The 16,549-nt window shown below is 47.2% G+C and overlaps 1 protein-coding gene across 1 annotated transcript in view; it reads right to left on the reverse strand.

Moving 5' to 3' along the window:
* Positions 1-16,549, reverse strand: part of LOC137300082 (solute carrier family 15 member 2-like) — a 163,410-nt gene that overhangs the window by 138,351 nt on the left and 8,510 nt on the right. Inside the window, exon 2 of the mRNA XM_067969177.1 lies at positions 694-810. Coding sequence (XP_067825278.1) covers positions 694-810 — 117 coding nt within the window. The remainder of the gene's footprint in view (positions 1-693; positions 811-16,549) is intronic.

A 16,549-nucleotide genomic window follows, 5' to 3' on the forward strand; every position in this document is an offset into this window, starting at 1 on the left:
ACCACCCGTTTCACACCATCGCACAAAGTCATGATCGACGCCAGTGTCAGTTGGGTAACTGGAGTTACCCGTCTGCGGCTCGTTTCCCAGTTAGATGTCTCCAAACTGACCTGGACGCTCACTGTATGGCTTTCAGTTACTGATCCTCCCATACATAGTGTTTGAGAGGAGGGACCCAGATAGTGTCGTCCACTGACTTGAAGATAGAGATGGAAATAGGACCTGCCATGAGGTAGGGGTCTCTACACTTTATTTTGATGTGGAAGTCCTTTACACTGAAAGTTCTCACTGGCATACTATTGATACCAGACACTAGGGCCTAAAGGGTTAAATTATGAGGATCTGTTGCATAAACTTGGTTGGTTTGCCTTGACTTTAGAAGGTGGAGGGCTGATCTAATCAAGGTCTTTAAAATGATGAAGGGATTCAATAGGGTCGACAGAGAGAAACTATTTCCTCTGGTGGGAGAGTCCAGAACAAGGGGACATAATCTTAAAATGAAAACTAGGCCTTTCAGGAGTGACATCACACAAAGGGTAGTGGAAATCTGGAATTCTCTCCCAAAAAAGCTGTGGGTTCTGGGGGTCAATTGAAATTTTCAAAACTGAGATTGACAGCATGGGATGGAAATGAAATCTGACTCTGGGATTTGTCACCTCGCCAGCTGTAGGATTGAATGGATTCAGACCATACCTGGCTCCGCGCAATCACTCCCTTGTGAGCATTGATCATCCAGGGTCTCGTACTCAGGCATGGTCGTATCAGCATTACATAACAGGACCTGAATGAGAAGGAAAGCAGTTAGAGGCACTGTAAAAACAAAGAGACAGATATACACGTTCACAGACATGTACATACACATACACATACACACACACATACACACACAAACACACATACAGACACATACACATATATACACATACAAACATACACACACAAACACACAGACACACATACAGACACACACATACAAACATACACACATAAACACACAGACACACAGACACACAAACACACAGACATACATACAAACACATACACATACACACACATACAAACATACATAAACATAGAAGTTTAGAATCATAGAAGTTACAACATGGAAACAGGCCCTTCGGCCCAACATGTCCATGTCGCCCAGTTTATACCACTAAGCTAGTCCCAATTGCCTGCACTTGGCCCATATCCCTCTATACCCATCTTACCCATGTAACTGTCCAAATGCTTTTTAAAAGACAAAATTGTACCCGCCTCTACTACTGCCTCTGGCAGCTCGTTCCAGACACTCACCACCCTTTGAGTGAAAAAATTGCCCCTCTGGACCCTTTTGTATCTCTCCCCTCTCACCTTAAATCTATGCCCCCTCGTTATAGACTCCCCTACCTTTGGGAAAAGATTTTGACTATCTACCTTATCTATGCCCCTCATTATTTTATAGACTTCTATAAGATCACCCCTAAACCTCCTACTCTCCAGGGAAAAAAGTCTCAGTCTATCCAACCTCTCCCTATAAGTCAAACCATCAAGTCCCGGTAGCATCCTAGTAAATCTTTTCTGCACTCTTTCTAGTTTAATAATATCCTTTCTATAATAGGGTGACCAGAACTGTACACAGTATTCCAAGTGTGGCCTTACTAATGTCTTGTACAACTTCAACAAGACATCCCAACTCCTGTATTCAATGTTCTGACCAATGAAACCAAGCATGCTGAATGCCTTCTTCACCACCCTATCCACCTGTGACTCCACTTTCAAGGAGCTATGAACCTGTACTCCTAGATCTCTTTGTTCTATAACTCTCCCCAACGCCCTACCATTAACGGAGTAGGTCCTGGCCCGATTCGATCTCCCAAAATGCATCACCTCACATTTATCTAAATTAAACTCCATCTGCCATTCATCGGCCCACTGGCTCAATTTATCAAGATCCCGTTGCAATCCTAGATAACCTTCTTCACTGTCCACAATGCCACCAATCTTGGTGTCATCTGCAAACTTACTAACCATGCCTCCTAAATTCTCATTCAAATCATTAATATAAATAACAAATAACAGCGGACCCAGCACCAATCCCTGAGGCACACCGCTGGTCACAGGCCTCCAGTCCGAAAAACAACCCTCCACAACCACCCTCTGTCTTCTGTCGTCAATCCAATTTTGTATCCAATTGGCTACCTCACCTTGGATCCCGTGAGATTTAACCTTATGTAACAACCTGCCATGCGGTACCTTGTCAAAGGCTTTGCTAAAGTCCATGTAGACCACGTCTGCTGCACAGCCCTCATCTATCTTCTTGGTTACCCCTTCAAAAAACTCAATCAAATTCGTGAGACATGATTTTCCTCTCACAAAACCATGCTGACTGTTCCTAATCAGTCCCCGCCTCTCCAAATGCCTGTAGATCCTATCCCTCAGAATACCCTCTAAAAACTTACCCACGACAGATGTCAGGCTCACCGGTCTGTAGTTCCCAGGCTTTTCCCTGCCGCCCTTCTTAAACAAAGGCACAACATTTGCTACCCTCCAATCTTCAGGCACCTCACCTGTAGCGATGGATGATTCAAATATCTCTGCTAGGGGACCCGCAATTTCCTCCCTAACCTCCCATAACGTCCTGGGATACATTTCATCAGGTCCCGGAGATTTATCTACCTTGATGCGCGTTAAGACTTCCAGCACCTCCCTCTCTGTAATATGTACACTCCTCAAGACATCACTATTTATTTCCCCAAGTTCCCTAACATCCATGCACACACACACACAAACACACACACACATACAGACACAAACACACAGACACACACATGCACACACACAGACACAAACACACACAGACACAGATACACACACACACACATATACACACAAACACAAGCATTTATATACACACACATATACACATACGTACGTACACACAGACACAACAACAACAACAACAACAACAACAACAACTCACATTTATATAGTGCCTTTAATGTAGTAAAACTTCCCAAGGCTCTTCACAAGAGCGGAATTAAACAAAATTTGACATCAAACCACCTAAGGAAATATTAGGACAGGTGAATATAAGCTTAGTCAAAGAGGTAGGTTTTAGGAGCGTCTTAAAGAAGGAGAGAGAGGTAGAGAGGTGGAGAGGTTTAAGGAGGGAATTCCAGGGTTTAGGACCTAGGAAGCTGAAGGCATGGCCGCCAATGGGGGAGCGATTAAAATCGGGGGTGTGCAAGAGGCAAGAATTGGAGGAGTTCAGGGATCTCGTAGGGTCGTAGGGCTGGAGGAGGTTACAGAGATCGGGAGGGGCAAGATCATGGAGGATATTTGAAAATAAGGATGAGAATTTTAAAATCGAGGCGTTCCTGGACTGGGAGCAACACACACAGATATATAGACATACATACACAAACATACACATACATAAATACACACACACACACATACACACACGTGGCCTGCTAGTTTGTGTTAACAAATCTCAAATATATAGAATTACACAGAATGTACAGCACAGAAACAGGCCATTCTGCCCAAATGGTCAATGCTTTCTTGATAGTTATAACCTCTCAGTTCTGGTATCATCCGTATAAATCTTTTTTGCACCTTCTCCAGATCCTCTATATCCTTTTTGTAATATGGAGATTAGAACTGTTCGCAGTACTCCATGTGTGGTCTAACCAAAGTTCTATACAAGTTTAACATAACTTCCCTGCTTTCAATTCTGCTCCTTTAGAAATGAATCCCAGTGCTTGGTTTGCATTTTTATGTCCTTGTTAACCTGCATCGCTGCTTTTAATGATTTGTGAATCAGTAACCCAGATCTCTTTGCTTCTCTACCCCATTTAGACTCTTATTTTCCAAGGACTATGTGGCCTCCTTATTGCTCCTACCAAAATGCACCACCTCACACTTATCAATATCGAAATTCATTTGCCATTTACACGCCCATTCTGCGAGTCGATTAATGTCTTCTTGTATTTTCTCACAGTCCTCCTCAGTATTAACTACATTCCCCAATTTGGTGCAGTCCGCAAATTTTGAAATTGTACTTCCGATTCCCGAGTCCAAATCATCCACGTAAATGGTGAACAACAGTGGTCCCAGCACCGATCCCTGTGGAACACCACTTCCCTCCTTCCGCCAGTCTCAGTAACTCCTTTAACCCCTACTCTCTGTTTTCTGTTTTGTAGCCAGCTTGCTATCCATTCTGCTGCTTGTCCCCTGACTCCACATGTTCTGACCTTAGACATGACTATGCAGGACCTTGTCAAATACCTATTGAAAATCCAAGTATATTACATCAACTACATTACCCTTGGCTACTCTTTATGTTACCTCTTCAAAAGATTCAATAAGATTGGTCAAGCATGACCTTCCCTTTGAAATCCGTGTTGACTATTTGTTATTATATTTTTGGTTTCTAGATGTTTCTCTATTACATCTTTCCTAACACCGATGTTAAGCTAACTGGTCTATAGTTCCCTGGACTTGTTCTATCTCGTTTTTTAAATATAGGAATCACATTAGCTGTCCACCAGTCCTCTGGCACTATACCGATTTCTAATGAATTTTTATAAATATATAACAGTGCCTCTGCTATCTCTTCCCTAGCTTCTTTTAGTTTGCATGGATGTAAAACTATGATCCTCTCTAAGTTTAACTGGTTTATCAATTATCTCCCCCCTTTCTATCCTAAATGTCTTGATATCCTTTTTGATCTCGTCTTCTATTGTCCTGCCCACCCCATTAGTCTCCCTGGTAAATACTGAAGCAAATTAATCATTCAATATTTCTGCCATTTCGCTGTCATTACCTGTGAGTTTATCTTATGCATCCATTAATGGCCCTATCCCTATCCTGATTTTCATTTTGTTATTTATGTGTCTGTAGAATACTTTACTATGTCTTTTTATATTCCTTGATAATTTAATTTTGTACTTCCTTTTTGCCTTCCTAATTTTTTTTTACTTCTTTCCTAACCTCTTTGTATTCCCTTTTATCATCCTCTCCTTTATTGTCTATATGCTTAGATTATGCCTTTTTCTTTAGTTTCAGTTTTGTCCTCATCTCTTTATTCATCCATGGTTTTTCATTATTGGCTAGTTTGTTCCTGTTTTTTAGTGGAATATATTTCTCCTGAACTCTATCACCTTTTGAAATATTTCCCACTGCTGTTCTATCTCTTTGTCTGTCAGTATTTTTTTCCAGTTTACCTTCCCTAGTTCCAATCTTATTCCCTCAAAATGAGCTTTTTTCCAATCAATGACTTTGATCTTTGTTTTACTTATGTCTTTCTCAATCATTATTTTAAATCTTATTATGTTGTGATCGCTATTGCTTAGATGTTCCCCTGTATTTACTTCTTTTATCGGCTCTGTTTCATTTCCCATTACTAGATGCAGTAGTGATTCCTCTCTTGTTGGGCTTCTCACATACTAGGTAAGAAAAGAGTCCTATACACACTAAAAACCCCTTTCCCTTTTCCCCTTTCCCTACCTCTTCTTGACAATTTATTTGGGGGTAGTTAAAATCTCCAATGATTATTATTCAATATCTTATACTAATTTCAAAAATTTGCTTACATATTTCTTCCTCCACTTCCCTTCCACTATTCGGTGGTCTGTAGAATGTACCTATTAACGTGATTGATCCCTTCTTATCCTTTGTCTCAATCCTTATGGATTCTGTTTCTATCTTAATCTCAGTTATGTCCCTTTTTTGTACTGCCATTATGTTATCTCTAAGTAGTACAGTTGCCCCATGTCCTCTTCTTCCGTCTCTATCCTTTCTAAATACATTATAACCTACAATATTTAACCATGGTGTTTTTTATATAGCCATGTTTCAGTTATATCCCTATTGCATCTGGTTCCTTGCTACAAATTTTTCCCTCAAGTTCCCCCGTTTTGTTTCAAATACCTTGAACATTGAGCACTTAATGTGTTTGTGTGAAATTCTGTCATCTGTTTGTGTAACAGAGGTGTTAACCTGTTTATTTTAACATTTATATTCTCACAGTATCATTCCAAGACCAAAGTAGTGACTGGCACTGGAATCATTATGGTGTGTGCCATGATGGGGAAACAGCCAACTAGCCACAAACTGAAATGGACGTTACTTTCGCGACCAATTCCCAGGTCATGCAGTAGCCATTTTGTTTATGGTTTACGTTCCTTTCTAAGGACATTCACCTTCTTTCCTCTCCTGCCGTTTGCAGAAGAGAGTTCCAAACCTCTCCCACCCTTTGTGTGTAGAAGCATTTCCTAACTTCACTCCTGCACGTCCTGGCTCTAAATGTTAAGCTATGTCCCCGCGTCCTAGTATTGAAGTCTAGGAGACCTCCAAAAACAGTTACAAATGTCTCAGCAGCCAGAAGCAATAATCCAGCCACTAACCTGTAAATCCTGCATAGTCCCTTTAAATAGCGCTGATGGGGGGGTCCTCCAGGCACTCTAAGACACGTTCAGATGGTCGGGGTTAAGACTGTGCGTTGAGTTGAGCATTAAGTCCCAAAATGGCGTCTATCACCTTAAATCAGCGTTGCACAATGATTGTATCCATTTTCTCCCTACTTTACATGCTTCCAGCATTCGGTATTTGCGCCTGCGCTAACTCCTATACCAAGATGGCGTCCAGCGCACATCACGCTGGAAACATGCGTGCACAGCCGAGAAGCCATCATGGCACCTCAAGAGGCCGCGTAGTGCCGAAACAACGGGCGCTACACGTCCCAATTTAATGCCCCCACTCCCTCCACCACCGGCGCACTGTGGCTGCAGTGTGTTCTATCCACAGGATGCACTGCAGCAACTCGCCAAGGCTTCTTCAACAGCACCTCCCAAACCCGCAACCTCTACCATCCAGAAGGACAAGGGCAGCAGATGCGTGGAAACACCATCACCTCCAAGTCACACACCATCCCAACTTGGACATATACCAGCCATTCCTTCATCGTCGCTGGGTCAAAATCCTGGAACTCCCTACCCAACAGCACTGTGGGAGAACCTTCACCACACGGACTGCAGCGGTTCAAGAAGGCGGCTCACCACCACCTTCTCAAGGGCAATTAGGGATGGGCAATAAATGCCGGCCTTGCCAGTGATGCCCAGAGCCCAAGAATGAATTGGTAAAAGTCTGTGGCACAGGGCTTGAACTGATAAACTAGTAACTCAGAGGCAAGAGTGCTACCACTGAGCCGCGGCTGACAATGGTACTGAGGCACACAGGCCAGAAGAGTAGGTTGAATTACTTGTCTGTGCTGAGTTGGTTGATCTCAGCAAGGGCAAAAGTTGAGGTGCTATAATTTGCCTCAGTGCCCATAGTCTGGGGGGGGGGGGGGGGGTAAAAATCCACTCCTGATTACTCTCCAGTGCCCCCTGCTGGAATATGTGTCCACGTGGTGAGGACATTATCTGGCTCGGATATTAGGCCCCTATGGTTGGACACAGTCTAAGCTCACACATGAACAATGGGCACTCGGCGAGTTAGCAGAGGCTGTAGCAGCCCTGGAACTGGAACTGGGACCAGCGCCAGCCAGGAGCTTAAGGGGAGAAGGGGAGAAAACTGGAAAGTAAGAATGGCAGCTGCTATGTAACCATGGTAACCAGTGCTGTCAGGGGCAGCTTCATACAGACCAGCAAGGTGAAGAACGCACCTTGGGAAAATGGTGACCACAGACAGGTATTTACACCAGGGACACGCATTTACATCAGGGACACACATTTACACCAAGAACACACATTTACACCAGAGACATGCATTTACACCAAGGACACACATTTACACCAAGAACACACATTTACACCAGAGACATGCATTTACACCAAGGACACACATTTACACCAGGGACACACATTTACACCAAGGACACACATTTACACCAGGGACACACATTTACACCAGGGACATGCATTTACACCAGAGACATGCATTTACACCAAGGACACACATTTACACCAGGGACACACATTTCCCGTACGGGGCAGTCCTAGGAGTGATTTTACAAGGCGAGGTAGAAGGTGGTGAGTGCTCTCACACTGTAAATATAAAAATATCTTCTCTTCTAGCTTTTAAGAATTGCAGGGTGTTGCAGCAAAATATATTTTTGGTTTAAGGGAGGCTGGTTATCCTTTGCAGATCACTGCATTTCTTGCACCCTTTTCTCAACCCACCAATGCAGTGATTTACTAAATGGCATGCGGGATCTTTGGCACGTTTACACGACAGTGGTCCAGCCGTGCTCTTCTCCCTTTCTCCGCCATGATCCATCAGAGGGCCTGGGAACCTAGAACATCAGGGGCTCCCTCCACAACCCCTCACACAATCACCTCCCAGCCGCCCGATCCACTAAAATACAAGGGTGTAGTAAAATGCATGAAGAAATAGGCCCCTAGAATGTTTGCTCACTGCATTCAGAATAAAACAAATCGTAGCACAACTTTAAATGTTAGAATATTTTTATCCAGTGGGTTTCTTCCATTTTTCTGCATTATTGTGAATTTTACCAAGGGCCCCCCATATTTGGCAGAGGCTCCTGAGTACGGCCCTTGAGTATGGGTCCCTGGGTATAGGTCCCTGGCTATAGGGCCCTGGGTATGGGTCCCTGGGTATAGGTCCCTGGGTATAGGTCCCTGGCTATAGGTCCCTGGCTATAGGTCCCTGGGTACGGTCCCTGGGTATAGGTCCCTGGGTATAGGTCCCTGGGTACGGCCCCTGGGTATAGGTCCCTGGGTATAGGTCCCTGGGTATAGGTCCCTGGGTATGGGTCCCTGGGTACGGTTCCTGGGTATAGGTCCCTGGGTATGGGTCCCTGGGTACGGTTCCTGGGTACGGCCCCTGGGTATGGGTCCCTGGGTATAGGTCCCTGGGTACAGCCCCAGGGTATAGGTCCCTTGGTATAGGTCCTTGGGTATAGGTCCCTGAGTATGGGTCCCTGGGTATAGGTCCCTGGGTACGGCCCCTGGGTATGGGTCCCTGGGTACGGCCCCTGTGTATAGGCCCCTGGGTATGGGTCCCTGGGTATAGGTCCCTGGGTATGGGTCCATGGGTATAGGTCCCTGAGTATGGGTCCCTGGGTATAGGTCCCTGGGTATAGGTGCCTGGTTACGGCCCCTGGGTATGGGTCCATGGGTATAGGTCCCTGGGTATGGGTCCATGGGTATAGGTCCCTGGGTACGGCCCCTTGGTATGGGTCCCTGGGTATGGGTCCCTGGGTATAGGCCCCTGGGTATAGGTCCCTGGGTATAGGTCCCTGGGTATGGGTCCCTGGGTATAGGTCCCTGGGTATAGGTCCCTGGGTATAGGTCCCTGGGTATAGGTCCCTGGTTACGGCCCCTGGCTATGAGTCCCTGGGTATAGGTCCCTGGGTACGGCCCCTTGGTATGAGTCCCTGGGTATAGGTCCCTCAAGTATGGGTCCCTGGGTATAGGTCCCTGGGTACGACCCCTGGATATGGGTCCCTGCAAATAGGTCCCTGGGTATGGGTCCCTGGGTTTCGGTCCCTGGGTATGGGTCCCTGGGTACGGTTCCTGGGTATAGGTCCCTGGGTATGGGTCCCTGGGTACGGTTCCTGGGTATAGGTCCCTGGGTATGGGTCCCTGGGTACGGTTCCTGGGTACGGCCCCTGGGTATGGGTCCCTGGGTATAGGTCCCTGGGTACAGCCCCAGGGTATAGGTCCCTTGGTATAGGTCCTTGGGTATAGGTCCCTGAGTATGGGTCCCTGGGTATAGGTCCCTGGGTACGGCCCCTGGGTATGGGTCCCTGGGTACGGTCCCTGGGTATAGGTCCCTGGGTATGGGTCCATGGGTATAGGTCCCTGGGTATGGGTCCATGGGTATAGGTCCCTGGGTACGGCCCCTTGGTATGGGTCCCTGGGTATGGGACCCTGGGTATAGGCCCCTGGGTATGGGTCCCTGGGTATAGGCCCCTGGGTATGGGTCCCTGCGTATAGGTCCCTGAGTATGGGTCCCTGGGTATAGGTCCCTGGGTATAGGTCCCTGGTTACGGCCCCTGGGTATGGGTCCCTGGGTATAGGTCCCTGGGTATGGGTCCCTGGGTATAGGTCTCTGGGTGTGGATCCCTGGGTATGGGTCCCTGGGTATAGGTCCCTGGGTATAGGTCCCTGGGTATGGGTCCCTGGGTATAGGTCCCTGGGTATAGGTCCCTGGGTATAGGTCCCTGGGTATAGGTCCCTGGTTACGGCCCCTGGCTATGAGTCCCTGGGTATGAGTCCCTGGGTATAGGTCCCTGGGTACGGCCCCTTGGTATGAGACCCTGGGTATAGGTCCCTCAAGTATGGGTCCCTGGGTATAGGTCCCTGGGTACGACCCCTGGATATGGGTCCCTGCAAATAGGTCCCTGGGTATGGGTCCCTGGGTATAGGTTCCTGGGTATGGGTCGCTGGGTATAGGTCCCTGGGTATAGGTCCCTGGGTATGGGTCCCTGGGTATAGGTTCCTGGGTATGGGTCGCTGGGTATGGGTCCCTGGGTATAGGTCCCTGGGTATGGGTCCCTGGTTATAGGTTCCTGGGTATGGGTCGCTGGGTATAGGTACCTGGGTATGGGTCCCTGGGTATAGGTCCCTGGGTATGGGTCCCTGGGTATAGGTCCCTGGGTATGGGTCCCTGGATATAGGTCCCTGGGTATAGGTCCCTGGGTATAGGTCCCTGGGTATGGGTTCCTGGGTATAGGTCCCTGGATACAGCCCCTGGGTACAGCCCCGGGTATGGGCCCCTTAGGTCTGTGCGTTAATCCATAGCCTAGAGTTGCCAACTGTGGTTGAATGTATTCCTAGAGATTTCATCACAAGACCTCCCACCTCCATTGGCCGCACCAAGTCAAAAAGCCTTTTTTCCCCATTTCCAATATTTCTATAACTAATAAACAAAAGTATTCAAAGAATTTGAAAAAAACATAATTTATTTTAATGCCCCTATCATTTTCCTCCTGGGTTGTCCAGGAGACTATTCCTCAGACTCCAGGGCAATCCTGGAGGGTTGGCAACCCTACCATAGAACCATAGTGTAAACAGAGTTGGGGGAATCGACCACACGGTAGACCCATGGGTCTAAGAGTGTGCTATTTGGTTAAGGCCGATCCCCTGGGTCTCTATATTGTATGATGGAGCCCACGGCAGGACAGAAACTGGGTTCCAGTGTGGAGTGTGAAAGGGTGACAGTGCTGTCTGAGGGGGGGGAGAGGGTTAGTATCACTCCCTCAAAGCAAGCTCATACAATCTAGGAAATATCAAAGGCCTTCAGACTGGTGTGCATGAGCTAAATGGCAATATTGTGATAGTTGCTATGGTGACAGAGCAGCAACACCAAGAAAGGGTGGAGCATTATAATTAGCGACTGCATCCGGTTCCAGAAAGGGCAGAAACTGGTTTTGCCTCACCCTAACTATCACCTCCTCTGCAAAAGGCTTTCTTCTTGGTGAAGAGCTCCCAGCATAAAAGGGGAAATTATTTTAATGGTTGTCAGATGCCCGTCACTGTCAGTGGATGTTGTCAGTGCTCCTAGAACTTGTGGGGGTTCCACTTGTGTCTGGTACAGTGTCAACATCAGTCTGGCAGTTCTTTCGAAAGGTCTTCGACCTGAAACGTTAACTCTGTTTCTTTCTCCACAGATGCTGCCTCACTTGCTGAGCTTCTCCAGCATTTTCTGGTTTTATTTCAGATTTCCAGCTTTTGCTTTTGGCACAACATCAGCCTGGCACACATCGGGCCTACACACAGAGGAAGAAGGGTGGACACTGGGATTGGGGGTAAAAAGGAGGCAATACAGAAGGGACACCAAAGAAAAGGGTTCTCAAGGGACGAAGAGTGGGATTGAAACAAAGTGGTTTCGGGGGAGTTCCAGGATTCAGGGTACAGTCACTGTGTTGGATGGAGCAGGGGGTGTGGGAGGATAAATTCCTCAGGCAGGGTGGGACAAGGCTATGGAGAGAACAGAAGGCTCACTGAGCGTGGGGAACCTCTGGTAACTTGGCAAAGACATGATTGATGGAGGTGCAGCAAAGGCCTGGGGCCTCGGAGTGCTCGGCTCACTGAACTTTGTGACGGATGGAAGCAGGGAGGGAGTGCCAAACGGGGCAAGCTTCCCCGTACTCACCTCACGCAGCAGCACGGCCAATCAGGGTTGGGTGATACGCTGCTCCATCACTTGCACCCAGACTCCATTTTGCGCCTCAAAGTTGGGTCTCCTTTCACTTCATATTGGTCTCTCTTTACCTCTTCACCCCTCCCCCTACCCCACACACACCCTTGGCAAAGGCTGTCAAATATTTAAAGTTCATTTTGGACTCTGTAAAGGCTGAAGCCTTATTTGCCTTTACATGCAGCCTCTTAGCTTTAGGTGGGCACAGCCTTTTAAATTCAGGCTGCTGACCAAATATTCCACCAAGCAAACTGCGGGCACAAATACAAAGCTGTGCTAGCAGCTTACACTAATTATTCAAATGACCTGACCTCAGAGAAGAGAGGGGCACTTTTCTGAGTTTAGTCAGACTGCCCAGATCCTCATCTGTCGGATATCGGAAAGTTATGGGTGTCATGCCCGCGACTTCCCGAAATGTCCAGCCAATAGGAAAGGCTTGCCTCTATGTCAGAAGGTCATGGGTTCAAGTCCCACTCCAAAGACTTGAGCGCAACATCCCGGCTGACACTCCAGTGCAGTGCTGAGGGAGTGCTGCACTGTCGGCGAAGATGTCGTCTTTCGGATGAGACGTTAAAATGAGGCCCCATCTGCCCTCTCAAATGGCCGTAAAAGACCCCATGACACTGCTTGAAGAAGAGCAGGAGTGTTCTCCCCGGTGTCCTGGCCAATATTTATCGCTCAACCAACCCCTCAAACAGATGTTTTTGTTATTTATTTCATTGCTGTTTGTGGGATCTTGCTGTGCGCAAATTGGCTGCCATGTTTCCTACATTACAACAGTGGCTACACTTCAACAGCATTGGTTTTAAAGCAGGTTGGGACATCCTGAGTTTGTGAAAGGTGCCTTATAAATGCAAGACTTTCTTTCCTATGTAGCATTAGAAAATATCTTTGTACGTCATAGGATCCTCCACCCATCAAAGAGTTTTCTGCCTTTGGGGTGAAGTTTGTTCCATTAATTGATTGTGTTTGAGTAACACTGAAAGGCAGCTTTGAGACTGTGTTTAATTGTCGATGGGATGGTTTCTGTTTGACACTGTTCTCTCAGAGCGTCAGTGTGTCCACAGTTACAATGTTGTTCAGGGTGGGGCTGTGTTAAACAAGCTGTTCTATGCCAAGGGCCCACCCACAGTTGTGCAACTTCACCTGCCTGCCAGGAACCATAGGTGCAGCACCTACACTGCAGAGAAGCTCAGGCAGAGGCAGAGCTGGGGTCAGCTGGAGACAGTGCAGCCTGTTCTGGAGCAATATCCCTGTGCCTGGTGTGAGTTAAGCCTCACTCCCACCATCCTGGACAAAAGGAAATCTTTCCAGCCTGACCTTGTCTTCAGTGGCACCAGGCCTTTCTCTCAGGACTGTCTCTGCCCTTGTAGTGGCTCAGTGGGTAGTGCTCTCGCCTTAGAGACAGAAGGTTGTGGGTTCAAGTCCCACTCCAGAGACTTGAGCACAAAATCTAGGCCGACACTCCAGTGTAAGTACCAGAGGGAGCGCGATTCGAAGATGAACATGGGAAGTTCTCCCTGGTGTCCTGACCACATAAAGGCCCTGAAGCTGATGGTTATCACGGCTGCTCACCTCCCGACATCGATAGACTTTCCATCGCAACTTCTGGGCCGCGGACCCCTGCTGGTGGGTCTGCACCGGGGGAACATCTGGCTGATGCAGATGACCTGAACTTGGCCCGTCAGGAGGTACACAACTGGAGTTTAGGTGGATTGGGGAAGGAAAATTAGCCCCATACACTCTGAGTCAGAAGATTATGAGTCCAAACCCTACTAACAGGCTCTGAGCACAAAATCCAGACCAGCACTTCAATGCAGTGCTGAGGGAGTCTGATGAGAGGTTAAACCAAGGCTCCATCTGTCTGTTCAACTGGATATAAAAGATCCTATGGCACTATTAGAGGAGTGGGGGTTCCTCCCCCCACCAATATCACCAAAACCAGGCTGTCCACAAATTGGTTATTGTGATTGCCTGCATAACACAACTGCCCACTTCAAAGCAACCCCATTGGTTGTAAGGCATTTTGGGACACCATGAGGACATGATAAGATCCCATAGAAAGGGACACTCACATATACACATATCACACATGAGCTCAAACACATGTACACAATGACACACACACACAAAACGGTCACCTTAATAGTTTCACATCAGGAATTGCTCTGGGCAAATCAGCTTTACTGATCCTAATAATTGATACTAAGCAACAATTTGCATTTACAAGGTAAAATAGCAATAGGAAGTGATATAAGTGGGGGTTGTAAATGTTGACAGAGTGTGAGGAGTTCTGGAGAGAGTAACTGCACCCTGTTCCAGCGCTCAAAACACCCAGGGACAGCACTGCAGTCACTCAGCCAGTCTGAAACTGGTTTGAGAAACAATAAAACATGACAAAGCTAACAGCACACACTCTCAGGACAGGCATCGGCCCAACCACACAGCACCATCTCCATTGACACATTCACCGCGGAGCTTGAACTGAAAAGAATCCATCACCAGAGGCTTGAGCACATAATCTCAGGCAAACGCTCCAGTGCATTACTGAGGGAGCACTGCACTGTCGGAGGTGCCGTCTTTCGGATGAGACATTAAACCGAGGCCCCAGTTTCCCTCACAGGTGGACATAAAAAGTCACATGAGACTGTTTTGAAGAAGAGCAGGGGAGTTCTCCCCGGTGTCCTGGCCAATATTTATCCCTCAACCAACATCACTAAAACAGATTATCTGATCATTATCACATTGCTGATTGTGGGATCTGGCTGTGCCCAAATTGGCTGCCTTGTTTCCGATAGTGACTATACTTTAAAAAAGTACTTTATTTGCTGTAAAGCGCTTTGGGACATCCTGAGACCGTGAAAGGCACTATAGAAAAGCAAGTCTTTCTTTCTTTAAGAACAGAAAAAAGCCTTTGGATCCAGCAATCCTGTATCTTTGTCAAACACCGGTCCCATCCACCCACCTTCTCACCATGTCCTCAGTGCCCTCGCTCCACAGAACCACATCCAATTGACTCTTGGGCCCATTTACATTGCCCACTTTCCTGAACTTATTCCAAATGTCTTACCATTTGAGCAAACAGAATATCCCTTGAGCTCTGACTCTGAGGCCATATAGTTAGTTCAGCAGCTCCCGGCATGGAGCCTCGCTAGACGGGAGCACAGTTGGATATGAGGCCATAACAATATCCCCTGACCCTGCCATACGTGCTTGCAAGGAGCCCAGCTGAAATCAGTGACCTTGCTGAGTTTGCCCTATCTATTTATGAGATAGATTACCACCCCTCAGGCTGCAACATTTACAGATAACATATGATAACTGCGCTCACCAGCTGTTACACTGAATCTCCAACAATATGTTGAACTGAACCGTGCAGCAAACCTTGTCTCAAAGGCAAACAGTGCTGAGCGAAGACTTTATACTTGTGGACAACCCATGGAATTGCTCGCTGTCAATCTGAGGATACTCTGGCACAATCAGTTGAGTCCAGATTTCCTGTAGCTGTACAGTGCTCTGGCCATGTTCTACCTGGAATACTGACCAGAGTTTCTGTCCTCACAATGTGATCTGCGTTTAGTGTTCTGTGCGTTTGTAAACAAAGGGATAAAGATTTGCCACTTTTGCAAACACCACGCCCCTTTAAGAAGCCCTTGCGAGCTCGCCCCATGGAATGATGAGTAAATGCACTCACCCACGTGGCACTGAGCTCAGTCAAGGCCGGCCTGAGAGTCCTTGGAGTAGAGAAACCAGCCAGGGTTCCGCTCCTGATCTCTGAACAGTGACCCCCCCCACCCTGGCTGGAATGTGCACATGAGCGGATCGGGGTGAAGACACGATCAATCGAGACTGCGATGCACCCCACAGTCAAATAGTTTGGCAACACTCAACTATGGCTGACATATGAACAATGGCCAGCTGTGTGAGGTACCGCAGGACGCGGAGGAGAAAACTGACACAAAAAAATATGTAAGTCTCCCCCTCATTTGTCCAATCGTAGAGCCTGTGCTGAGAATGTGAATGAAAGGGTTAAAGTCGCAGAATAAAATGGAGAACGAACTGGAGTTCTGGTCAGAGCCACGGTCGGCGAGCAGATTCAACCTCATTTCAGGTGTCAATTAGACTGCAAACTCACCTACTGCTCAGAAACCTTTCCTTAAGGAAATGATTCTCCAGGTTATCCTTCCTGACCCTTCGATTACAAACTTCCATCAAGCATAGTTACAGAGATTGTCCAGGGAGCAGCCGAGCACCAAGAATCCACCGCTGCCATCTGTACCACTTGGTGGGGCAATCTGACAGAAATAGACAGACAAACACATCCTCAGTGACCGAGGTTGGGCAGTTTGGCAGTTTACAATGATCCGCCCACCCATCTACCGCCTTCTCACATTGTATT

The sequence above is a fragment of the Heptranchias perlo genome, chromosome 30, assembly GCF_035084215.1.
Source record: "Heptranchias perlo isolate sHepPer1 chromosome 30, sHepPer1.hap1, whole genome shotgun sequence".
NCBI classification, from domain to species: domain Eukaryota; kingdom Metazoa; phylum Chordata; class Chondrichthyes; order Hexanchiformes; family Hexanchidae; genus Heptranchias; species Heptranchias perlo.